Source organism: Pongo abelii, chromosome 15, assembly GCF_028885655.2.
Source record: "Pongo abelii isolate AG06213 chromosome 15, NHGRI_mPonAbe1-v2.0_pri, whole genome shotgun sequence".
In the NCBI taxonomy this organism is placed as follows: domain Eukaryota; kingdom Metazoa; phylum Chordata; class Mammalia; order Primates; family Hominidae; genus Pongo; species Pongo abelii.
This window is the reverse complement of record NC_072000.2, coordinates 71,481,403-71,508,040: the sequence shown is the minus strand read 5'-3', so window position 1 is coordinate 71,508,040 and position 26,638 is coordinate 71,481,403. Positions and strand designations below refer to the sequence as shown.

The following is a 26,638-nucleotide window of genomic DNA, read 5'->3' as shown; positions in this document are numbered from 1 at the left end:
CGGCCTCCCAAAGTGCTGGGATGACAGGTGTGAGCCACCACGCCCGACCCCTAATAACAGTATTTTATAACTATTTTGACTTGATACTAATAAATTACTAAAATATTTTATTTTTCTACGTCACTAAATATCCTTTTTAAAACAGAAATATGACCATTCTAGTTCTGAGTGGCTCTCTGTTACAAGATTAAGTCTAAGCTCCTTAGTATTAAATCTAAGGACCATCACCATCTGATTCTTTCGTCTTTTCCAGCCCTATCTCCTGGCACTCCTTATGCCTTAACCTTCTTGATTCAGCATTAAACTGCTTGTTCCCTGCACAAACCATGCTGTCTCTCCACAATGACTGTGATTATACTAGCTGTCTCGGCTATGTGAATTGCCTTATTCTACTTGCCTAGATAATATATACTCATAAGACTGAACACATTTGATTTAAAATTATCAATAGGGCTATTTCCCCACTAGGCTGAGCTCAATGAAGATAGACTTGTATCTTATTCAGCTTCATATCTGGCTATTGGTAGAATGTCTGACAAATAGCACTGAAATATTTAACGAATTCAATGAAAGGAAGAGAGGGTAGGAAGTCATCCTTGATGTCTCCTTTACCTTTATTACCCACATAGAGACACTATGTCCTATTAAGTTTCTATTTAAATATTTCTATAATCCATGTGCAAATGCTATTCAAAATCTTACATCTGGACAATTACAATAGCCTCCACATTACTCTATGTTTCCACTGACTTTCCACAATGTTATCAAAGTAATACTTTAAATTAGAAGCCTGTTTATATAGATCTGTTTAAAATTCTTCAGTAGATTCGCAATCATGTGTAGAATAAATTTCTTGCTTTAAATGTTTTATGAAGTGACCTTTTCCTGTTAAATTTGAGAAACACAAAAAAACTAGTAAAATTACCTATTTATCTAACACCTTTTTAATAGTTTGTTAATTCTTCCATTACCTCTTACATGCAGTTTAAATGAGATATGTGTGTGCATCTGTACAAATTAATTCGTATTTTCCCTGTTCCTATACAACTTCATAATTCATTACTTCTTCCTGTTTTATTGCACTGGCTGGTACTGCCAAAAAATGTTGAATACTAGTGGTGGGCATCTGCAGTTTCTTTATCTTATTCAAGACTTAAATGGCAACGTGTGGGTGTTTCACCATTAGGGAAGATGCTATTGGTTTCTGGTATTATTCTTTTTCTTTTTTTCCCTGTTTTTTTTCCCCTAAAGTGCTTTGTCACACATCTGGTATTATTTTTGACTATTATCAAGTTAAAATAATGTGCCTGGATTTCTAAGAATTTGTATCAACAAAGAAAAAGTACTGAATTTTTTTCAGATGCCTTCTCTGCATCAAAATGATCATAGGAGGCCAGATGCTGTGGTTCACGCCTGTAATCCCAGTACTCTGGGAGGCTGAGATGGAAGGATTGTTTGAGCCCAGGAGTTTGAGTCTCAGCTACGCAGGAGGCTGAGGTGGGAGGACTGCTTGAGCCCAGGAGGTTGAGGTTGCAGTGAGCCATAATTATGCCACTGCACAGCAGCCTAGGTGACAGAGCGAGACTGTCTCAAAACAAAGATCATATGGTTTTCTCCTTTCACCTATTCACATAAGTTCTTTTAAAATATTTAAAATATTTACCAAAGTAATCCATCATAAGATAAATTTAAATTTATTAATGGCCTTCAGGATCTAGACACCATCTTTTTTTTTTTTTCTTTTTTTTTTTTTTTTGAGACAGAGTCTTACTCTGTTGCCCAGGCTGGAGTGCAGTGGCGCAATCTCGGCTCACTGCAAGCTCCGCCTCCCCGGGTTCATGCCATTCTCCTGCCTCAGCCTCCTGAGTACCACCACACCCAGCTAACTTTTTTGTATTTTTAGTAGAGACAGGGTTTCACCGTGTTAGCCAGGATGGTCTCAATCTCCTGACCTCGTGATCTGCCCACCTTGACCTCCCAAAATGCTGGGATTACAGGCGTGAGCCACTGCGCCTGGCCTCTGGACACCATCTTCTAACATTAAGTCCTATACTTACTTAGCATTCAAGAAATATGCCAGGCTTTCTCTCTCACTACCACCTCTGTACCCTTTGAGCATGGAATGCCTTTTCCTCTTTCTTACGCTTCCTGGTATATTCCCAGTCACCCCTCAAGACTCAGCAAATTAAATTTCCTTCCATGTTTTTTCCTTCTTCCCATCATTCCCCTCATCCTTCCCATCCTCCCAAAACAGAATTAGGCATATCTAAGTGCTGTTGGCACTCTTCTCATACTGCCATCATAGCACTTCTCATTAGACTGTAATTGTTTACTCATTATTCCTCCACAGCAAAAGCCTAATTCAACTTTCACAGGTTGATAAACATCTAGGTTTTTTTTAGTTTCTATTATCTAGTTGCTACGAACATCTGTTTTTAAGCTTTTCTGTGGATACATTTTCATTTCTCTTGGCTATATACCTACAAGTGAAATTGCTGGGTCACAGTGTATAGGTACATTAGCTTTAGCAGATACTGCCAAACATTTTTCCAAAGTGGTAGTACCAATTTATACTCCACCAGTGATGTATGAGAGTTTCAGTTGTTCCATAAGTTCACAAACAATACTGACAGTCTTTTAAATTGTAATCATTGTCATTCTGGTGTCAGTGTAACGGTATCTCATTATGTTTTAATTTGCATTTCTCTGTTGGCTAATGATGCCTAGTATCTTTTCACTGCTATTAGCCATTTGGATTTCCTCTTTTTTGTGAAGGGACTGTTCTTTGTCAATTTGTTTTTTAACCGAGTAGTCTTTTTTCTTATTAATTTCCAAGAGTCTTTTTTTTTTTGAGACAAGGTCTCACTCTGTCGCCCAGACTGGAATGCAGCGGTGCAATCTCAGCTCACTGCAACCTTTGCCTCCCGGGTTCAAGTGATTCTCCTGCCTCAGCCTCCCAAGCAGCTGGAATTACAGGTGCACACCACTACAGCCAGCTAATTTATTTATTTATTTATTTTTTTTTTTTTAGTAGAGACTGGGTTTCACCATGTTGGCCAGGCTGGTCTTGAACTCCTGACCTCAAATGATCCACCCGCCTTGGCCTCCCAAAATGCTGGGATTACAGGCGTGAGCCTCCCAAAGTGCTGGGATTAAAGACCGCACCCAGCCAACAAGAGTTCTTTATATATCTCATAGACAAGTTTTTGTCATATATTTACACACACACACACACACACACACACACACACACACTTCAATATCTCAAAATCAAATACCATTTCTCAGTGTGTTGGCTTTCATTTTTACTCTCTTAAAGGTGTTTTAAGTTCATCTAATGAAGTCCAAGTTCTAAATTTTCTTTATAAAAGCACTATAACATCCTAGGGCCAGGCGCAGTGGCTCACGCCTGTAATCGCAGCACTTTGGGAGGCCGAGGTTGGTGGATCACGAGGTCAGGAGATCGAGACCATCCTGGCTATCACGGTGAAACCCCATCTCTACTAAAAGTACAAAAAATTAGCTGAGTGTAGCGGCGGGCACCTGTAGCCCCAGCTACTCCGGAGGCTGAGGCAGGAGAATGGCGTGAACCCAGGAGGCGGAGCTTGCAGTGAGCCGAGATCGTGCCACTGCACTCCAGCCTGATTATAATGATTTATTTTGTATTCTTCCCAATCGGATTTGAAACCAGCTTCACTTGCCTGTGTGCTCTCAAATATGTCATATTTTTACCAAATATATTGGTACTCGTCTTTTCCTTCTATCCTGGAAGTGAGTCCAGAATTGCCTACGTGTGTGAATAGTATAAGATCAAGGTAATGTTATTTCAATCTCTGTAAGAAAGTAATTTTAAGAAATTTCAGAAAACCATTTAAACCATAAGTAAACATGACAAGTGAGAAAAATATCTCCCTTGGGGACAATTATGTGGTAATCTACAAAGTACCTTCTAACCTATTTTATAGGTTCTGTAGCTCTAGATGTCCTCCCTCCCCAATAGCCCATTTTCTGCTCATGTTGGCATTCAATGAAATACATTCATTTGATGGGATTCCAGAATTATTCATTTTAATAATACCAGAATAACTTAAAACGCTAGAATAATGAGAGACTGTCTACTCCCCAGAACAGGAGAGTTTATTTATACCTTTTTAAATCTTAAATTTAAAAGATGTTTGCATAACAGATCAAACACTGAACACTGGTTAGCATCAGAAACAAGAATTTAAGTCATCAGGTTAACAATAAAAACTCCCACAGTATATTAAGATTTAATAATTTGAAATGTCTACAGTTTTTATAGGAGGAAAACTTCAAAATACCTAGACATAATAAATCTTAAGAGTTATATAACACCTGATTATCAGTTATAATTATATCTCATCAGTATTCAGTATCTCAGTTTATAATGTATAATGCTTAAAATTCATAAAACTATACTAAAAACATTAAAAATTGCCCTCTAGTAATTCAAATATTTGTTACTATCCAAATTTATGATTTTATATAAAAAAATTAACTCTCTTCATGAAACAGTGTTCTGACTCTGAAGTAAACTTTTTTTTTTAGAATAAAATGCATGTAGTAAACTGTCACAATACATTATTAACATGTAATTAACAGTAATTAATTCAAACAAATCTTATAGTCACATTAGTATTTTCCAATAATCCTGCCTTCCTGCCACTACTAATTACCTTGTAGACATCAACAAGATGTTTAGAATACATACCTCTTGAGCAAGATCTTGTGCGTTGGAGATAAGAGGAAATGGAGGACTGGCCTTGTTCATGTGTACTGTGATGGCATTGTGTATCTTAAATGCATTCTGGAAATCCTTATTTTGAACAAGTTGTAAAAGCAGTGAAATATCCTCCTGGCTCTGAGAATCTACCAAAGTATGTTGGATATGTTTAAGTGAAGAAAACAAGTCTTCTATTTCTAGTAGAAGAAGAAAAGGTATCCAAAAGTTAACTGTTTCAGTATTAATTCAACATGCATTTTCAGAGAACATTTCTTTGAACCAGTAACAATTTAAGTTTTCAGAAAAATACCAAAATCTGCATATATTATTGTCAATCATGGTCATTTCATAGGTTTTTAAGTAAAACTTTTTTTAAAATTACACAACAGAATAACTTGCATTTTTACAAAGGTGTTTTAATTATAAAACTAATACACATTCAATATAAAAACAAGTGAGGGGAGGAATGCAAAAATAAAGAAATTTAAAACCACCAATAATCCCATCACCTAAAAATATTTTTTTCTTAACATCCTATTTCCTTTTTAATAGTACATTGTAAATGTTTTCCCATATCACTAGTCTTTTTAAATATTTAATGATTCCATGATATTCTATTACATGACTAAACCATAATTTATAGTAACCATTAAACTAAAGCTGAACATTTAGATTGCTTCCAATTTTTTGCTACCATAAAAACAAGCATTTCGATACATAATAATCAGTGCTACATATAAATTTGTCTGAGATTCTGATGTCTTCATAAGGTAAGTCCCAGAAACAGAACTTTTAGATAAGATTCTGACATTTTTTAAAAAGTCAAACAGCTTTTCTAGGGAGGCTTTACTAATTTGCATTCCATTAGCAATATTTTCAGCAATATTTGATATTATTATTTTAAAAAATCTTCCATTTATTTGACTAGTAAGGAAGTTGAGGTTTATTCACATTTACCAGGCACTTCTTTTGTGGTCTATAAAACTTTAATGAATATGTGAGTCTCCTAAGTTGTATTGAAAGTTGTGGGCATATGTATGTGCATTGTGCCTGCCTGTTAGTGTGCATAAATACCACAAGCATTTTTCTGGAAAATGTTATTCTAAAATGGTTAAGAAGCACTGGTAGGCCAGGCGCAGTGGCTCACGCCTGTAATCCCAGCTCTATGGGAGGCCCAGACGGGTAGATCATGAGGTCAGGAGTTCGAGACAAGCCTGGCCAAGATGGTGAAACCCGGTCTCTATTAAAAATACAAAAATTAGCCGGGTGCAGTGTCGGGCACTTGTAATCCTAGCTACTCGGGAGGCGAGGCAGGAGAACCGGGCAGTGACAGGCGCCTGTAATCCCAGCTACTCGGGAGGCGAGACAGGAGAATCACTTGAACCCAGGAGGCAGAGGTTGCAGTGAGCCAAGATCACACCATTGCACTCTAGTCTGGGCAACACAGCAAGACTCCATCTCAAAAAAAAAAAAAAGCACTGGTAGTCTCTTCCCTGCTCCCAAACAGGCTGTGTGAGTGTACATGCGCATGCGCATATACTCTGTCATATTTGTTGGGAATCGTTTTCCAATATTCCCATTTACCTCTTAATTATATTTGTGGTTGCTCTTATTATAGAATTTGTCAACTCTGACCCCCCCACTTTTCCTGTGTGATTTCTTTCACTGTTTCTATGCTTATAAACTTCTTCTTGTAGGTCATTAAAAAATATTTATCTAGATTTCTTCTAGCTTCTTATAATTTCTACTTTATTTAACTTCTATTTAATTTTAATTCATCTAGAATTTATTTCGGCATAGATCTGAAAAAATTTAACTTTATTTTTCTTCCAAATAACCAATGATTCTAGTACCATTTATTAAATAATCATTCCTGGCCAGGCGCAGTGGCTCAGGTCTGTAACCCCAGCACCTTGGGAAACTGAAGTGGGTGGATTGCTTGAGTCCAGGAGGTCGAGACCAGCCTGGGCAACATGGTGAAGCCCCGTCTCTACTAAAAAAAAAATAAAAAATGTCTAGGCACGGTGGCTCACGCCTGTGTTCCCAGCACTTTGGGAGGCTGAGGTGGACAGATTGCTTGAGCTCAGGAGTTCGAGACCAGCCTGGGCAACATGGTGTGATCCTGTCTCTTTTTAAAATAACAATAATTTTTTAAAATACAAAATATTAGCCAGGCATTGTGGCATGCGCCTTAGTCCCAGCTACTCATGAGGCTGAGGTGGGAGAATCCACTGGGGCCATGATCACGCTACTGCACTCTAGCCTGGGCAACGAGTGAGACCTCATCAAATAATAATTCCTTTTCCACTGATTTACAACGCCACCAAATTCTTACACGTATCAGAGTCTGTCTTTATTTCACTGGTCTATCAGAACTATACTGTTTTATTAGAGTAGCATTATAATGTTTGTTCATATTAATATGACAAGTACCTGATCTTTCTTTAAAAGTTTCTTGACTATTGTAAATTAGTTATGTCACTTTTTTCGTTGCCTCCCATTCCCTGTTTCCTAGTCTTCCAAAAAGAAAAGTCCTATTGAGATTTTGACTAAAATTAAACCTGTAAATGAGTCTAGAAAAAACTTAGAGCACATACTAGGACTTACACAGTCAAAGACAGTATAAAAAAGACAGGGAGGCCGGGCACAGTGGCTCACGCCTGTAATCCCAGCACTTTGGGAGACCGAGGTGGGCGGATCACGAGGTCAGGAGATCGAGACCATCCTGGCGAACACGGTGAAACCCCGTCTCTACTAAAAATACAGAAAAATTAGCCGGGCGTGGTGGCGGGCGCCTGTAGTCCCAGCTACTCTGGAGGCTGAGGCAGGAGAATGGCGTGAACCCGGGAGGCAGAGCTTGCAGTGAGCCGAGATAGTGCCACTGCACTCCAGCTTGGGCAACAGAGAGAGACTCCGTCTCAAAAAAAAAAAAAAGACATGGAAAAAAATCTTCCCAATGTGCCTTTTTGTCAGCTCTCTTCTTATAAGGTCTGCAGAAACACCACTGACTCTTATTTATCTTGTATCCCACAATTTGAACGGCAGTTAAATTTTTAAATAGATTTTAACAGTTCTTCGGTTGATTGTTGAGGTTCGCTATCTTTCCTGCCCCAAATCAAAACAACTTTAGTCTTCCTTTTAAACATATATATATTTAGTCTTCCTTATTTTACATATATAGTTGTCCCTCAGTATCAGTGGGAGATTGGTTCCAAGACCTCCCACAGACAGAAAAATTTGCAGATGCTCAAGTCCCTTATATAAAATGGTGGAGTATTTATTTGCATATAAGGTATACACATCCTCCAGTTACCTAAAATCAGCTCTAGATTACTTATAATACTTAATACAATGTAAATAGCTGTTATATTGTATTGTTCAGAGAATAATGACAGGGAAAAAAGTCTTTTTTATAAAGACTTATAAGACTTAAAAGTCGGCCACGTGCGATGGTGGCTCATGCCTGTAATCCCAGCACTTTGGGAGGCTGAGGCAAGTGGATCACATGAAGTCAGGAGTTTGAGACCAGCCTGGCCAACATGGCGAAACTCCATCTCTACTAAAAAAATACAAAAATTAACCAGGTATGGCGGCGTGCTCCTGTAGTCCCAGCTACTTGGGAGGCTGAGGCAGGAGAATCATTTGAACCTGCGTGGCAGAGGTTGCAGCGACTCAGTATCACGCCACTGCACTCTAGCCTGGATGACAGAGTGAGACCCTGTCTCAAAAAAAAAAAAAGGAAATAAAGAAAATAAAACTTTTTTCCTTGTCATTATTCTCTAAACATACATATATGTGTGTTCATCAGTAGTTTATAATGAAGAAAAATTTGGGAAAAAATTTAAAAGTCAAAACTGTCATTAGAATGACCTAAGAAGCTGTGGCCCAGAGCTAGATAAGAGCTGAGGGATAGCCAGAATCTAACCATAAGCTAATATTAAGGATAGGAAGAATATAAAATATCAGATTCCATCACACACAATGAGGTTACCAAAGAATTCCCTAAGAGATTAAAGAATTCAACAGCCTTAAAGTGTCTTAAAAGCAAAATAGGAAAACATTTAAATATCTTATAAGAAAAAGAAATTATAAAAGCAACAAAGCAGTTAAGCTTTGCATAAGCTACAATCTTATGGGGACTACACTTCTCTGAGTAGACAATTAAATTACTGTTTAATTAAAACAATTTTCTTCGTAAAGATGGAGTCTATAACTCCTGGCGTCAAGAAATCTTCCTACCTCGTCCTCCCAAAGTGCTAGGATTACAGGTGTGAGTCATACCTTGCAAGGCCTTTAGTAATTGTTTTTTGTTTTTTTTTTTTTTTTTTTGAGACGGAGTCTTGCCCTGTCGCCCAGGCTGGAGTGCAGTGGCGCGATCTCGGCTCACTGCAAGCTCCGCCTCCCGGGTTCACGCCATTCTCCTGTCTCAGCCTCCCGAGTAGCTGGGACTACAGGCGCCCGCCACGACGCCCAGCTAATTTTGTTTTGTATTTTTAGTAGAGACGGGGTTTCACCGTGTTAGCCAGGATGGTCTCGATCTCCTGATATCGTGATCCACCCGCCTCGGCCTCCCAAAGTGCTGGGATTACAGGCGTGAGCCACCGCGCCCGGCCAGTAATTGTTAAAAGGGCCTCATGGCCGGGTGCGGTGGGTCATGCCTGTAATCCCAGCACTTTGGGAGGCTCAGGAGGGCAGATCACCTGAGGTCAGGAGTTCGAGACCAGTCTGGCCAACATGGTAAAATCCAGTCTCTACTGAAAATACAAAAAAATTAGCCGGGTGTGGTGGCGCATGCCTAAAGTCCCAGCTACTTGGGAGGCTGAGGCAGGAGAATCGCTTGAACCTCGGAGGCGGAAGTTGCAGTGAGCCGAGATCGCAAGACTGCACTCCAGCCTGGGCGACAGAGTGAGACTCTGTCTTGAAGGAAAAAAAAAGGGAGGCCCCAGCCTGGCTGTTAGTGTATTGTGAAAGACTGAGGGCCTTAGATTTCACCACTGACTGAAATCAACAAGCAGCCATAGACAGCCCAGAAGGTAATTGTATCCCTGCTGGGTCTCTTTAACCTCAGGGGAATTTAAACTTTTTAAGGCCAAGGAGTTTCTGTATAATCTCTCCTATGTACCAAAGCCACTCAAAAGGACACTAAAATACTGACATTATCTTGAAAATTATCTGTACTTCTACCTTTCGGCTGTACCTACTGGTATTATTTTGCTACGCCATGTAGCCTTTCAAACTTAAAATGCTGGTCTAACCATATAGATGACACTGTAAATGTTGTTTTGCAACCTATTTTCCAATTCCTTAGAATAAATTTCTAGGATAAAATTATTAATCAGATAACAAAAGCATTTAACCCTTTGATACATACTGCCAAAGCTGCCTTCTGGATTTGTACCAATTCATATCCCTACCAGCATTGCACATGAATGTCTGTTCTCACAAACACAAATCAATTTAAGAATTATCAATCTTTTAATTTTTGGGATCTGGTATGATTGAACATATTTTTACAAGTGATAGCCATTTGAATTTCTTCTTTCATCCATTTTATCTTTTGCCCATTTTACTACTAGAGTGCTTTTTAATAAATAGAATTTAACTGATATCCCTGTAGTCTTAACTAGAACATACTTAATATAATTTCATCCTTTTTTCTTTTATCAGAACAATGGCTTTTAATCCAATATATTTATGAAAAAAAAAAAACTAAGGAAATGTAAAAGACCTATTTTGCCACAGTTCTAATTTAATCATAACCAGAATCTCCAGTGTCTTTTTTTTTGTTTCTGAGATAGGGTTTCGCTCTGTCACCCTGGCTAGAGTTCAGTGATGTGAACATGACTCACTGCAGCCCTGAGCTCCCAGGCTCAAGTGATCCTTCTCACCTCAGCCTCCCCAGTAGCTGGGACTACAGGTGCATAACACCACACCCAACTAATTTTTTTGTATTTTTTGTAGAGACAAGATTTCACTGTCACCCAAGCTGGTCTTGAACTCCTGGACTCAAGTGATCCACCCACCTTGGCCTCCCAAAGTGCTGAGTTTACAGGTGTGAGCCACCACGCGCAGTCATAAAGGGTACATTTTTAAAAGCACTTCACAAATATGTATTATTCAAGAACAGCTTTTTCTTTTTTTTTTTTTTTTTTTGAGACCAGGTCTCACTCTGTCACCAGGCTGGAGTGCAGTGGCGAGCTCACTGCAGCCTCAACTTCTCAGGTTCCAGCGATCCTCCCACCTAGCCTCCCAAGTAGCTAGGACCATAGTCGCATTCCACCACACCTGGCTATTTTTGTATTTTTTTGGTAGAGACAGAGTTTCGCCAGGTTGCCCAGGCTGATCTACAACTCCTGAGCTCAAGCGATCCACCCACCTCGGCCTCCCAAAATGCTAGGATTATAGGCATGAGCCACCACGCCTGGCTAAGAACAGTTAATTTTCCACACACTCAAAGAAATGTTCCATTCTTTGATGGATATATCTGTTATTTAAAACAAACAAAAATCCACCTAAGTTTTTCAACATTCTATACAATTATGCAGGGAATTTAAAAAATCCATTCAGATGTAACTAAATCAGTCCTGTCAAATACACTCTTCCATGATAAAAGATGAAAACACAGAGACAACAAAGAGAGGACAGAGGACAGAGAGAAGAAATTCCCTTCCCCAATCCCACACAGACAGACAACAGACACAAGAAAGAACCACATGGACAGAGAAAGAGAGAAATGAAGAACCACAAGGCTAGTGAGAAAGACTGACATATGTGCTAGGTTGGGAGTGGACAAAGAAGTAAGTACTAAGGCGGGATGGAGGCACTCTGCCCAGGAGAAGGTAGAGGCAGGCATAGCAAATCTAGCTTTGGTAGTAAATTCAAGTCTGTAACAAATTTCCTACAATGAATTTCTTTATATCTAGTTTAAATTATTTGCACTGTAGGTGGACCTATTTCCTCTTACCTGATTTTTCAGTAGAAATTAAGTTCTCATCTTCTCTAATATTTCATGCAACATTTAACTCTTGATTATTTAAAAGAGAGAATACATTATTCTAAAGTAAGAAAATTCACTTACATTTGGCTTTAGGATACAACTAATCAGATGAATACAAACATACACATGGGTCCACAAATCCACCCTTGTAAACTCTGTCCTCCCTCCTTGCCCTCTCCTGGCAGTCTAAAACGTAAAAGAATGGATTCTGAAACAGGCAACAGAAAGCAATCACCAAGAGTTACTTTATCCAAAAATCCTACTTTCCAATGCCTAGAACTCTGTGGAAGATTTTTTGGTTATAAGGGTAAACATTAAAATTACCTAAGGAGGCCGGGCGCGGTGGCTCACGCTTGTAATCCCAGCACTTTGGGAGACCGAGGCGGGTGGATCAGGAGATCAGGAGATCGAGACCATCCTGGCTAACACGGTGAAACCCCATCTCTACTAAAAACATACAAAAAAACTAGCCAGGTGTGGTGGTGGGTGCCTGTAGTCTCAGCTACTCGGGAGGCTGAGGCAGGAGAATGGTGTGAACCCGGGAGGCGGAGCTTGCAGTGGGCCAAGATCGTGTCACTGCACTCCAGCCTGGGCGACAGAGCGAGACTCCGTCTCAAAAAAAAAAAAAAAAAAAATTACCCAAGGAATCTCCATCTGGATTGGCATCATTTATTTTTATATATTATTCTCATTTGCCCCATATGAAAACAGATAGCTTCTAGGGACCTATACCCAGCATTAAGCTTCTCCATTTCATTGCGTAAATAATTCCAATTCTTTTAACCTGTCCTCAGAAATTTCAAGTCCAACCAACTTCATGACTTTTTTCTGAAACTTTTAAGATTTCTTTTCCTCTAAACTATAGGGTCAAATATGATACTCAGATGGGGAACTTAATATTACTAAGTAGGAGGAAATTACATCAGTTTCCAGTATATCTACCTGTGGAATTAAAATTGTGGTGGCTCATGCCTCTAATCCTAACACTTTGGAAGGCCAAGGTGCGAGGATCACTTGAGGCCGGGAGGTCAAGACCAGCCTGAGCAACATAGTGAGACCCCATCTCTACAAAAAAATAAAAATAAAAATAAAAATTTTTTAACCTAGATGAATGGAAAAACAAGATGTGGTATATTTGTACAGTGGAATATTAATTCATCCATAAAAAAGAAATGAAGTACTGATTTATGCTACAATATGGATGAACCCTGAAAATATAACGGTAAACGAAAAGAGGCCAGTCACAAAAGAGCCTATGTTATGTAATTTCATTCATATAAAATGTCTAGAATAAGCAAATCCAAAAAGACAGAAAGTATATTTGTAGTTGTCAGGGGCCAGGTGGTGGACAGAATAGGGAGTGACCATTAATGGGTACATATTTTGGAATTATATAGTAGTGATGGTTGCACAATCTTGGTTTTTTTTTGTTTTTTTTGTTTTTTTGTTTTTTTAGCACTGCAGCCTTGATCTCCTGGGCTCAAAAAATCCTCCTGCCTCGGCCTCCCTAGTATGCTGGGACTACAGAAGCATGCCACCATGCCCAGCTGTTTTTTTTTTTTTTTTAAGAGATAGGGTCTATGTTGCCCAAGCTGGTCTCAAACTCCTGGGCTCAAGAGATCCTCCTGCCTTGGCCTCCAAAGGTACTACTAATACAGGCGTGAACCACCATGCCTGCCTGCACAACCTTGTGAGTATACTAAAAACTAATGAATTCTACAGTTTAAAAGACAAAATTCTATGGTATGTGAATTATATCTTAATAAAGTTGTTATTTTAAAAATGAAATAAGAAATTAGTGGTTAAGATCCACAAATTAATTTTATGGACTACAGAGTTAGATGATCTCTCTGTAGCTTCTGGTTCTCACAAAAATTAAATTTCATTCAAACCTGTAGTGTGCCATTTACTCAAATGCTTTTTTCATTTGGTCCTCAAGAAAATCCTGAAACCGAGGCTCAGAAAAATTAAGTAACATGCCCAAAGTCAATAGCGCAATTTAGTGACATTAAAAAGTATTTAAACTCAGTTTTGACTCTAACATCCCTGCACTTTCCAATATGCAGCTACCGCATACATTTCTGAATGTGCCGTAAGACAACGTAGCAAATCTTTGCAGGCAGAAATAAGTTTTAAAACCTACTACTGCTTAATAAGTGGAATGAAGTTTTAACGTATCGTGTCAAAGACTGAATGATGTAGCAGTTACTTTTCTATAGAATTACGTGTATTTAATAAACAAAATTTACATTACTATACATATACTCCAATGAATTTTTACATCTTTAGGTCTAATTTTAGCAACTTGACTAAATCACAGAATTCTCAAATGATCCCAACACTTCAAACATTAAATCTAGTGACAACAGATTTAATTATTTCAATTCCAGGAAGGTAAAAAAAATTCCCTGAAGGAATGGCTAATAACATTTATTTGGAAATATCTGTAACAATAGCTAAACAAAAATTTGATAGTAAAAATAATCAACTTCTCAGAAGCAGGCTGAACTAAACTCAAGATTTACTGGCACTGGGATTTTGTCTGTTGGCTTGAAATAAACTTTATCTTAAAGCCAACCTTTAAAAAAGTTTACAATCACACAAAATTCCAGTATGCCCCATGATCAATCAAAAGTCAGTTAAATGCCAGAATGAAATCTGAAAGAGCTATTTTACTTTAAAATGTCAGTAATCTTTTGACTTAATAGTTTGAATATCCAGAGACATCTGACAAAAAATACGCAGACACTAATTAAGACTGAAACATGCTATTAATTCTACGAAAATATGTTGTTCTTTAGCTTTATTCATCCCAGTTTTCTTCCCCGTGGTGTGTTTTTCCTTCTTCACACTAATAGTATCTCATAGATTAGAAAGCCCCTAATCACAAATTCCAGGAGTCTTTTTATTAACCACTAAACAGCTCACCACAGATATATACGGGTGTGTGTGTTCCCTTTCCTGACACTGCTTCAAAGACAACAATTTTATAGTCACATATATGATAGATGGCAGTCATCCTTAGTTTATTCAAGTATTCTATCTATATATTTCCTTGTCCACATCCCTGGCCCAAAATTACTTATCTGAGAACACAAAAACAGTGAAATCTATAATATAGAAATATATGAAAATTACCCTACTCTAGCTTAACCCACTCTAACCTGCATTATTTTCTTTTCCGAGGATTTCTCTCACAAGGTAGTTTGCTCTGATTATGAAAGAGAACAAAGACAATAATATTTGTAACAAAGCAAGCTTTAAAAACTAATGCCAATTTTAAGGAAAGCCTCCCTATTATCAAATTTTTTACCATTTATAATACTAATTATTCATTTGAAATCTAGTTCCCATATCACTATTTCTTATCTTTCAAAAAAATTCTAACTGCTTTTAAACAAGAAAATTCAGTTCATCCTTTCTGACTATTTTCTATCAATTCCATCCCTGTACTTTTATTATCATACATTGTCAAATTTACAAATGCTTTTCATTAAAAACCACCCAAATACTTAATCTTGCCAATCATATTTTTGATTCTTAAAAGAATACTTTGTCTACTCACAGATAAAAGATGATGTATTGTTTAGAAACTGAAGGCTTCCTCTCAAAGAAATAAATCAGTTGCCCATTCTTCCCTCATTTAAAACAAGGTTGCTGTTTCTAGATGTGAAAAAGGCTGAGAAGTTGTCTCCTGTCTTATGGGTATTAATCAAATACTAGCAAGGAGACACACACAATGTTCAGGGAGTACTTCTCTTACAGTTTGATGTGTTAGCAGATTATGAACAAGAAAAAAAAGTTTGGCAAAAAGCTATTACACTTCACTTTAAACAAAAACTTAAAAACCTGAGGCTATGACTGACAATAGCAAACCATACCTTGTGCTAATTTCTCATGATTCTTACATAACAGATATTTGTGTTGACTATATTAACATAAAATATATCATTTATTTCTCAAAATACATCTTCTCCTATCCAAGAAATGAATTACAAATACCTGTTATATTTCAAATTACTTTAAAATAAAATACAAAAAACTGCCTTAAATTCAAGGACCACACATAGGTACTTTTAAAAACCCCAGCAGATTACCCATTGGAATAGAGGTATCCTTTAATCTGAATTTGTAAAAAAGTCAGCAACAGAACATACAAACAGAAACAGGAAAAAGCAAAAAAAAAAAAAAAAAAAATTTTAAGAGAAATGATGTCCAATTTTGTGTGCTTAGGCAAAACAAAACCATAAACTCACAACTGTTCTCTTACTAAGTGAATCCGGCTGAAGCTATATTTGTTTCTTTACTGTGATTACATGAATATTACCTATCAGATGGATACTTACACCTGATTCTAAGTAAACCAAATGGACAAATACATTAATCTTAAGGGAATGTAAACAGAAAAACAGAAGAATCAATCCAGGTTTGTACTGGATATAACAAACTTTCTCCAATAAAATATTTTCAGAATATTTTAATAAATAAATAATAATAGAGTGGTGGGAAATGAAGGCTAGTAAGAAGCAATCAGGAATGAAGTATTTTTACGCTAATAAAACCCTCAGGAAAAAAGAGCATAAAATTCTTTCACATAAAGGTATGAAAAAAATGTAATCTTTTAGCTTTCACTGTAATTAAAAGATCTGAAGGCAGGAATTTAGCAGACTTCACTATGACTGAACACATATCTATGATTTCTTAAAACACAGAGAAGCATGTACATATGAAATGTGGATCCTGAATAAAAATTTATAACAAAGAAAACAAGATGATGTGATGTAGTAGAAACTGCTCCAGACTTGAGACGGGCACGGTGGCTCACACCTGTAATCCCAGCACTTTGGGAGGCCGAGGAGGGCAGATTATGAGGTCAGGAGTTGAAGACCAGCCTGACCAACATGGTGAAACCCGGTCTCTACTAAAAATACAAAAATTAGCCGGGTGTGGTGGCACATGCCTGTAATCCCAGCCACTCAGGAGGCTGAGGCAGGAGAATCGCTTGAACCTGGGAAGGCGGAGATTGCAGTGAGCCAAGATTGCACCACTGCACTCCAGCCTGGGCAACAGAGCAAGACTCCACCTCAAAAAAAAAAAAAAGAAAGAAAGAAAGAAATTGCTCCAGAGTTGGAATAAAGAGACTTAATGAGGAACACATCTGGCATATACATGGTACCTTTGGCCAAATTAGAAAAAGGTGCTCTATTTTGGGTAGCCACCGCTCTGGCCTGGTGAGTGAAGCACAGGCTGGATACCAGTTTCCATTCAAACCTTCCATTTTGTGTAGTACATCAACACCCGATCTGGCAAATTCAAACTTGGCTCTACCACTGGTGTCTTTAAAAAGTTGTTTAACTAAGGTTCAATTTCTTTATCTCCAAAATGGAGATTACAGAGTACTGTTAACAGGATTATTTTATTACATGAAACAATGTTTGCTAAAACACTTAGTACAGGCTCAACAGACCCTTAAATGAATGGCAAAATGATGACAATGACAATAAAAACTTTCTCCTCCTACAAAAAAGTAGAAATATATCTTTTTTCACACCTAAAAAATAGCAAACCACCAAAAAATAAAATGCTCTCCTAACACTAGTTCAGTGAGCACTTGGGTGTATGTGCACATGCAAGAAGGGCAGGCAGTAAATTCAATGATTAAATATTCTAAGTTTGGAAACATGCATTTGTTATCAATCTCTCTTGTAGATTCACAATGCCTAGTAACATTCTAACAGCTATGAGAAGTCCCGTGATAAGAAGCTATTTAACTTATTTAGCCCAGAGTTCTCAAAATCCATTTGGTCACAGAATTCTTTTGGTTTGGTTGTATCTACTTATATCTCATAGGACTTTTTTTCCCCCCCACAGAACAGAATTTGGGGATATAGAAAATACCATTATTTTATGTTTATGATACCATATGAACAATACCAGTTCTTTTTGTTGACAATCATTAATTTAAAAAATCAAAGAATTTAAACTGTAGTTACTAATTTCATTACTATTTTACAAACTTTAAGGAAATCAGAAATTCAAAATCTGAAAATTGTTTTTTAGTATTTTGCATAAAGTTTGTGGTTTGATATAAAAGGTAAATTTCAAGGCTTTAAATGTTAGGGCCCATGCAGAACTCTTTAATATCTAAAAAAACATGTTATAGTGACTTAACATTTAAGCCACATGCTTTTAGCTCTATGTTGGTAACAGTAAACAAAAGTTATACGGCATTTCCAAGAAAACAAAGGATCTTGGTCTGGAATTCAAACTGTCATTACTTACATTCTCTTAAACCCTCTTCCTTCCCATATACATTATAAGGCACAGATAAATTAAAGCAAAATGTTTTCTGTTATACCTCTATTTTTACTTACCTAATATTTTCACAGCATAATGAGGACTTTCTAAGACAATTCCTTCCTCTGTATCAAACATAGGGTTATCTATTCCGGTCTTTGGAGGAATTTGGGCTAGTTTCTTAAGTCTCATGGAAGAATTAAGGTCAAGTTCTTGCTTTTTCCCTTCTTCCTCTCTCCTACGCCTCATGTCCTCCTGTTGTTGCCGAATACGCTCCAGCTGTGCACTTCGACGTATTGGCATCATCCTGGTGCCCAAATCTCCAGGGCAGTCAACAGCCATCTCTCGGTGCTTCTGATGTTCCTCTGGTGATGCAAGATCAACATTTTTTACTTCGCTGTCTGATTCCTCTGTAACATGCCCATTCATATGGGATGTTGTCATGGTTATATATGAAAACCTGTACCACTTTTTATAAATCAATTTTTCCTATAAGCCAATTCTCTTGATTCTGTAGTATAAAATCCATGTTACTTCAAAAAAAAAAAAAAAAAAAAAAAACTTCTCACATCACATAATAATGCTATGAAAAAGTATCCATGAAGGAAATCTAAGGGGAAAGATGGGGGAAAAAAAAGTATAAGAATTACAATATAAAAGCAGGTTTTTACATAGCCCACTTCTAATCTCCATACAACATAGAAAATAATAAGTATATAATATTATTTTGCTAAGTAGATTAAGTACTTTCACTTTACAGATAATGGTGAGGAAATCAAGATTCCCCCTCTCCCCCAAAAAGTCCCTTTCCAAAAATGTGAAACATACTATTCAATTTTAAAGCTAAGAAAAATGATATACAGTACTGGAAAGTTTAGCAAAGTAGGAAAGTAAAAAGTTTGGGGTACTAGTTTGGTAGAGAACACGTTGCTTGCTTCAAACATAAAAGGTGTTTTAATCATCTTTTAGTAGTTGTCTCAACACTGTACTTTATGCTCAACAATTAACATGGGATTGAAATAACTTACTGCTAAAGAATAACTGCTAAAGAAATGGATGAATGATCAACCGATTTGGCATATAGCAGCCTTGTTTGTACCTCACTTGAAATACAAGCAGTATTCTGGGGGATAATTCATCTTTAGGAGTTTTTGAGATGAAGAACATGCCCAACGAATAAGAAATTTCAATTAGCAGCTGAGGCAGCTACAGGACAAAACTACACTGAGACAAGGATTACAAGGGTTATCAGTCTTTATAACTGGTCCCATTAAAAAAAAAAAAAAAGAATTGGGCCGGGTGCAGTGGCTCACGCCTGTAATCCCAGCACTTTGGGAGGCCAAGGAAGGCAGATCACCTGAGGTCGGGAGTTCGAGACCTGGCCAACATGGCAAAACCCCGTCTCTACTAAGAAAAATACAAAAATTAGCCAGGTATGGTGGTGGGTGCCTGTAATCCCAGCTACTCAGAAGGCTGAGGCAGGAGAATCGCTTGAACCTGGGAGGAAGGGGCCGACAGTGAGCTGAGATCACACCACTGCACTTCAGCCTGGGTGACAGAGCGAGACTCCATCTCAAAAAAAAAAAGAATTGGGGTTAACTCTACAAGAATTACAAGGATTCATTTAGAGAAAACGATTGTATCTGTTACCACTCAAAAACTTTTGAGAGTCATACTGTACAGCAAAAAGATCACAGTAAACAGGGAGATAAGAAAACTGAACTTTTAATCCTCTAGTTTTATGACTTAAGACCAGTCATTTTCTCTCTTAGACCCTCAGATTCACTTGGAAGCTTTATTCATAGGATTGACTGTTCTGAGTTTCACATGAGTTAATGTATACTTACATTAATTACCAGTATTAACTGGATTCTATTTTAAAAATCTTTCAACATATTTTAGAAAATAAAAATATTTTACCAGATAACTCTGGCTTTTCATCAAGCTATTTCTCAGGCATACATAGGCAGGTTGTTTACATATGTGTAAACCCACACATTAAATCTAATTAGCCTTTTTTTTTTCACTCAAGAGCAATAATATTTACAATAATAAACCTACTACCTCCTTGAGTTGGGCATCACTTTAGTAAACAAGTTGCTTAGAGCACAATGCCAACTAAGCAAAAGCCAGGTTTTCAGATAATATTCCTAATACCAGCCAATCTTTTCTCAAACATCTTGGGTCATAATGCAAACAGGGACAGAAGACAAAATGCTTAATACAAACCCAACAAGGCTATCAGGAAAACCACTAGTCCAACAATCAGGAAAATGGATGCCATTTACATGAGCTATTATTAAAACTACATTTGCACAAAATTTTTGGTAGATTTTTCTGTCTTTCATCCAAATTTTGTCTTTTTTCTAACTGTGATCTACACATAAGCACCTTATTTACCATTAGATTGCCTTCGTTTTCATTAACATGACAGCTATTTGATTTATGTTAGGCAATTCTTAAGTTATGTTAGGCACTGATTATATGCAAATGCAAATTCAGCTTTTTAAATGTTTTCATTACAAGTAAGCAGAAAAATTATGTAGGAGTTACTACAGTGCTATGCTTAATTTTAAAAATCCGGGAGTGGATTTAGTATTTTCAGAAAATTAAAACTCTCAAACCTCTCTATAATAATTACTGGATATTAAAAATCAAATTTAATATTAAATGATGTGTTTTTAACTAATATATATATAAATTATGATCTGAAATTTAAAACTCAGCTTAAAAGCTCTACATCTGTGTCCATATTCACTACACTATGAGGGAAAATTAGAAGTCATGCAAGAGAGACCAGGCCAGGTCATCCAAGTCAAAATTTTCATCCTTGTACTATTTACTATCATACTTGTATATCTGGATCCAATCTTTGCTCTCAGAAAAATTTCTATAACCTGGTAGTAATCTGCTTTAAATTTCATTTTAGTTATCTCCCCAGGAATGTTCAGTCTACTGGGAGAGAAAGCAAAGAAAATAAATGATTATTTTTCCTCAATCTCCTCAACAGATTCTAAGTTTGTTAGAGACAGGGGTCATGTCTTACTTTTATAGCTCCAGTGCTTAGCCTAATACATATCATAAGAAATGTCCAATAAACATCCGTTCAACTCAACTTGGAATGTCACAATGAACTATAAAACTTGGTCTGTGGTAAAAGGTGATAGGAAACACTCAAAACATAAGGATATATTTCTTTGAACTGGATTTCAAAGGGCAACTAAAAATTAGCCAGATAGTAGAAAGGTCTATTCCAGGCAGACAGGCTCACATGACCAATAGGAAGGAAGAGTATGACAGAATGGCACTCTCAGAAAACAGAATAGAATACAATAAAGCTGGATGGGACAATGGGAACATGCTGTACATGAATAATGATAAAACTGGAAAGACAAGCAGGAAGCCATACTGAGAAGAGTTTTAGATCTTCACCCTGAAAATAGTAAGAATAATTAAAAGATTTTAAGCAGAGGATGACATGATCACATTCATTTTTATACAAATATCACTCCTATTGGATAGAGACACAAAAAACCCTTCAAAAAATCAATGAATCCAGCAGCTGATTTTTTGAAAAGATCAACAAAATTGATAGACTACTAGCAAGACTAATGAAGAAAAGAGAGAAGAATCAAATAGATGCAAAAAAAAAAAATGATAAAGGGGGTATCACCAGCAACCCCACAGAAATACAAACTACCATCAGAGAATACTATAAACACCTCTATGCAAATAAACTAGAAAATCTAGAAGAAACTGATAAATTCCTGGACACATACATCCTCCCAAGACTAAACCAGGAAGAAGTTGAATCCCTGAATAGATCAATAATAGCTCTGAAATTGAGGCAATAATTAATAGCCTAGCCTACCAACCAAAAAAAGTCCAGGACCAGATGGATTCACAGCCGAATTCTACCAGAGGTACAAAGAGGAGCTGATACCATTCCTTCTGAAACTATTCCAAGCAATAGAAAAAGAGGGAATCCTCCCTAACTCATTTTATGAGGCCAGCATCATCCTGATAACAAAGCCGGGCAGAGACACAACAAAAAAAAGAGAATTTTAGGCCAACAGCCCTGATGAACATCAATGCGAAAATCCTCAATAAAATACTGGCAAACCAAATCCAGCAGCACATCAAAAAGCTTATCCACCACGATCAAGTGGGCTTCATCCCTGGGATGCAAGGCTGGTTCAACATACACAAATCAATAAACGTAATCCAGCATATAAACAAAACCAAAGACAAAAACCACATGATTATCTCAATAGATGCAGAAAAGGCCTTTGACAAAATTCAATAGCCCTTCATGCTAAAAACTCTCAATAAATTAGGTATTGATGGAACGTATCTCAAAATAATAAGAGCTATTTATGACAAATCCACAGCCAATATCATACTGAATGGGCAAAAACTGGAAGCATTCCCTTTGAAAACTGGCACAAGACAGGGATGCCCTCTCTCACCACTCCTATTCAACATAGTCCTGGAAGTTTTGGCCAAGACAATCAGGCAGGAGAAAGAAATAAAGGGTATTCAATTAGGAAAAGAGGAAGTCAAATTGTCCCTGTTTGCAGATGACGTGATTGTCTATTTAGAAAACCCCATTGTCTCCGCCCAAAATCTCCTTAAGCTGATAAGCAACTTCAGCAAAGTCTTGGGATACAAAATCAATATGCAAAAATCACAAGCATTCCTATACACCAATAACACACAAACAGAGAGCCAAATCATGAGTGAACTCCCATTCACAATTGCTTCAAAGAGAATAAAATACCTAGGAATCCAACTTACAAGGGATGTGAAGGACCTCTTCAAAGAGAACTACAAACCACTGCTCAACCAGATAAAAGAGGACACAAACAAATGGAAGAACATTCCATGCTCATGGATAGGAAGAATCAATATTGTGAAAATGGCCATACTGCCCAAGGTAATTTATAGATTCAATGCCATCCCCATCAAGCTACCAATGACTTTCTTCACACAATTGGAAAAAACTACTTTAAAGTTCATATGGAACTAGAAAAGAGCCCGCATTGCCAAGACAACCCTAAGCCAAAAGAATAAAGCTGAAGGCATCACCCTATCCGACTTCAAACTATACTACAAGGTTACAGTAACCAAAACAGCATGCTACTGGTACCAAAACAGAGATATAGACCAATGGATCAGAACAGAGGCCTCAGAAGTAATATCACACATCTATAACCATCTGATCTTTGACAAAACAGACAAAAACAAGAAATGGGGAAAGGATGCCCTATTTAATAAATGGTGCTGGGAAAACTGGCTAGCCATATGTAGAAAGCTGAAACTGGATCCCGTCCTTACATCTTATACAAAAATTAATTCAAGATGGATTAAAGACTTAAATGTTAGACCTAAAACCATAAAAACCCTAGAAGAAAACCTAGGCAATATCATTCAGGACATAGGCATGGGCAAGGACTCCATGACTAAAACACCAAAAGCAATGGCAACAAAACCCAAAATTGACAAATGGGATCTAATTAAACTAAAGAGCTTTTGCACAGCAAAAGAAACTACCATCAGAGTGAACAGGCAACCTACAGAATGGGAGAAAATTTTTACCATCTACCCATCTGACAAAGGGCTAATATCCAGAATCTACAAAGAACTTAAACAAATTTACAAGAAAAAAACAAACAACCCCATTAAAAAGTGGGCAAAGGATATGAACAGACACTTCTCAAAAGAAGACATTCATGCAGCCAACAGACACATGAAAAAATGCTCATTATCACTGGCCATCAAAGAAATGCAAATCAAAACCACAATGAGATACCATCTCACACCAGTTAGAATGGCAATCATTAAAAAGTCAGGAAACAACAGGTGCTGGAGAGGATGTGGAGAAATAGGAACACTTTTACACTGTTGCTGGGAGTGTAAACTAGTTCAACCATTGTGGAAGACAGTGTGGCAATTCCTCAAGGATCTAGAACTAGAAATACCATTTGACCCAGCCATCCCATTACTGGGTATATACCCAAAGGATTATATACCACACGTATGTTTATTGCGGCACTATTCACAACAGCAAAGACTTGGCACCAACCCAAATGTCCATCAATGATAGACTAGATTAAGAAAATATGGCACACATACACCATGGAATACTATGCAGCCATAAAAAAGGATGAGTTCATGTCCTTTGCAGGGACAAGGATGAAGCTGGAAACCATCATTCTGAGCAAACTATCACAAGGACAGAAAACCAAACACTGCATGTTCTCACTCATAGGTGGGAACTGAAAAATGAGAACACTTGGACACAGGGTGGGGAACACCACACATCGGGGCCTGTCGTGGGGTTGGGGAGGTTGGGGGTGGGGAGCGATAGCATTAGGAGATATACCTAATGTAAATTTCGAGTTAATGGGTGGAGCACACCAACATGGCACATGCATACATATGTAACAAACCTGCACGTTGTGCACATGTACCCTAGAACTTAAAGTATAAAAAAAGAAAGAAAGAAATATCACTCCTATTGAAGTGTAGAGGGCTGACTGAAGGGTGCCAATGAGAACAGACTGAAAGCACCTATTAGAAATGGGGACCTCAACTAGGACAGTGAGAATGAAGAAGTCGTTTTCAAGAAATACGAAGGTTACAGGCCAGGCGTGGTGGCTCACACCTGTAATTCCAGCATTTGGGAAGGCTGAGGCTGAGGCTGAGGCTGTGGATCACTTAAGACTAGCAGTTTGAGACCAGCCTGGGCAATACGGTGATACCCCATCTCTACAAAAACATGAAAAAATTAAAAAATTATCCAGGCATGGTGGCTTGTGCCTGTAGTCCCAGCTACTCGGGAAGCTGAGGCATGAGAATCACTTGAACTCGGGAGGCAGAGGTTGTAGTGAGCCAAGATCATGCCACTGCGCTCCAGCCTGGGAGACAGCGCGAGACTCTGTCTCAAAAAAAAAGCAATATGTAGGTTATAGAATCAGTAGAACTTAGTATCTATTTCGTACAGGAGGGCAAAAAGTGAATAAGAGAAAGAGGTGAAGGAGGAGGAGGAGAAAGAAGTCGTAGGAGTAGGAATGGTAGTAGTAGTAACAACTACAACTATAGCTAACATTTACTGAGCACTTCTTTATGTGCCAGCCAACACTGCAAGCACTTCACATAGTATTCACTCATTTATTCCTCATTACAACTCCAGAAGTAGATCCAAATATGCCCATTTTGTAGATGAAAAACGAGGTTGGAAGTAGGCCTTAAAGACAAGATGGAGAAATAATAAAGGGGCCATATGAACCCGAGGCTTAGGGCATATGGGAAGATGAAAAGGTGTGAGGGGAAAGTACAAATAAGGCTAGTTGAACTAAAATAGTCAAGAGAGTAGTGGAAGATATGACTAGAAAGTTTGATTGGGTCCATCTTATGAAAGGTCTTAAATACAAATCCTTAATTCCATAGAATAAGAGAATCATCAAAGATTTAAAAAAGAGGAGTGATATGTACACAAATTTAATTATTTACCCCTGGCTAGATACTATGGTTATTGAGACAGGATCCTTGAACATTTTTTTTTTTTTTTTTTTTTTTTGAGACTCTGTCATCCAGTTTGAGTGCAATGGTACGATCCTGGCTCACTGCAAACTCCACCTCCCAGGTTCAAACAATTCTCCTGCCTCAGCCTCCTGAGTAGCTGAGATTACAGGTACCCACCACCATGCCCAGCTAATTTTTGTATTTTTAGTAGAGACGGGGCTTCACCATGTTGGCCAGGCTGGTCTCAAACTCCTGACCTCGTGATCCGCCAGCCTCGGCCTCCCAAAGTGCTGGGATTACAGGCGTGAGCCACTGTGCCCGGCTGACCATTATTCTATCTATCAGAATTTCTTTTTCCCACAAGAATCTAGAAATATGTCCAAAATTAAACTCATATTTCCCTTTAATCTCCTCCTATTCTCTTTAATCCTCTCCCCATTTTCAATTCTAACTAATGTCACTACATCCATCCAGTCGCCCAAGACAGCATGTTTAAGAGAACAGCCTCCAGAATCAGACTGCCTAGGATCTAATCTTTGCCTTTTAAGTCTGAGCTCAAATACATTGTCCTCTGGAATCCTATAATCCCTGTCACATTCTTGATCAAGTTGGACTACTGCTATTTATATCTCTGCCTTTCTATCTCATCAGACTAGAAGCTCCTTGAAGTCAGGAACCAGGCTGACCCATCTCTGAATCCGTAACATTGCCCAGCAGAAGGCCAAACAACAGAAGGCTTCAGAATATGAACCTAGGCAGTGTAACTCCAGAACCATCACTCTTAACCACTATCCCTGGCTTATTAGGTAGATGACAATGTCACTAATTATGACGGAGAATATAGGAGAATCAGATAGAAGTAAAGTAAAGGGAAATATGGGTTTAGACACATTAATTTCAAGGTAACTGTAAATCACACAGGTAAATTATCTAATTGGCAGGGATCTGTCTTGTTGACCTCTATAGCCGTGATACCCGCTAAGTGTTTGCTTAATTAAGTATATGAGCAAACCACTCCTCTGTTCAGAACTTCTGATGGCTTTCACACTATCTGGAGAATAAAGTTCAAACTC

The 26,638-nt window shown here is 37.7% G+C and overlaps 1 protein-coding gene across 10 annotated transcripts in view; it reads right to left on the bottom strand.

Moving 5' to 3' along the window:
* The window catches only part of PALS1 (protein associated with LIN7 1, MAGUK p55 family member), a 102,523-nt gene that overhangs the window by 37,917 nt on the left and 37,968 nt on the right, over positions 1-26,638 (bottom strand). For 5 of the 10 annotated variants that reach the window (XM_024231151.3, XM_063715130.1, XM_063715129.1 and 2 more), the window contains 2 exon segments: positions 18,116-18,648; positions 4,733-4,941 (listed from right to left, as the gene is read on the bottom strand). In XM_024231151.3, the coding sequence (XP_024086919.1) occupies positions 4,733-4,941; positions 18,116-18,482 (576 nt within the window). In that variant the 5' untranslated portion in view covers positions 18,483-18,648. 10 annotated transcript variants of the gene reach the window in all.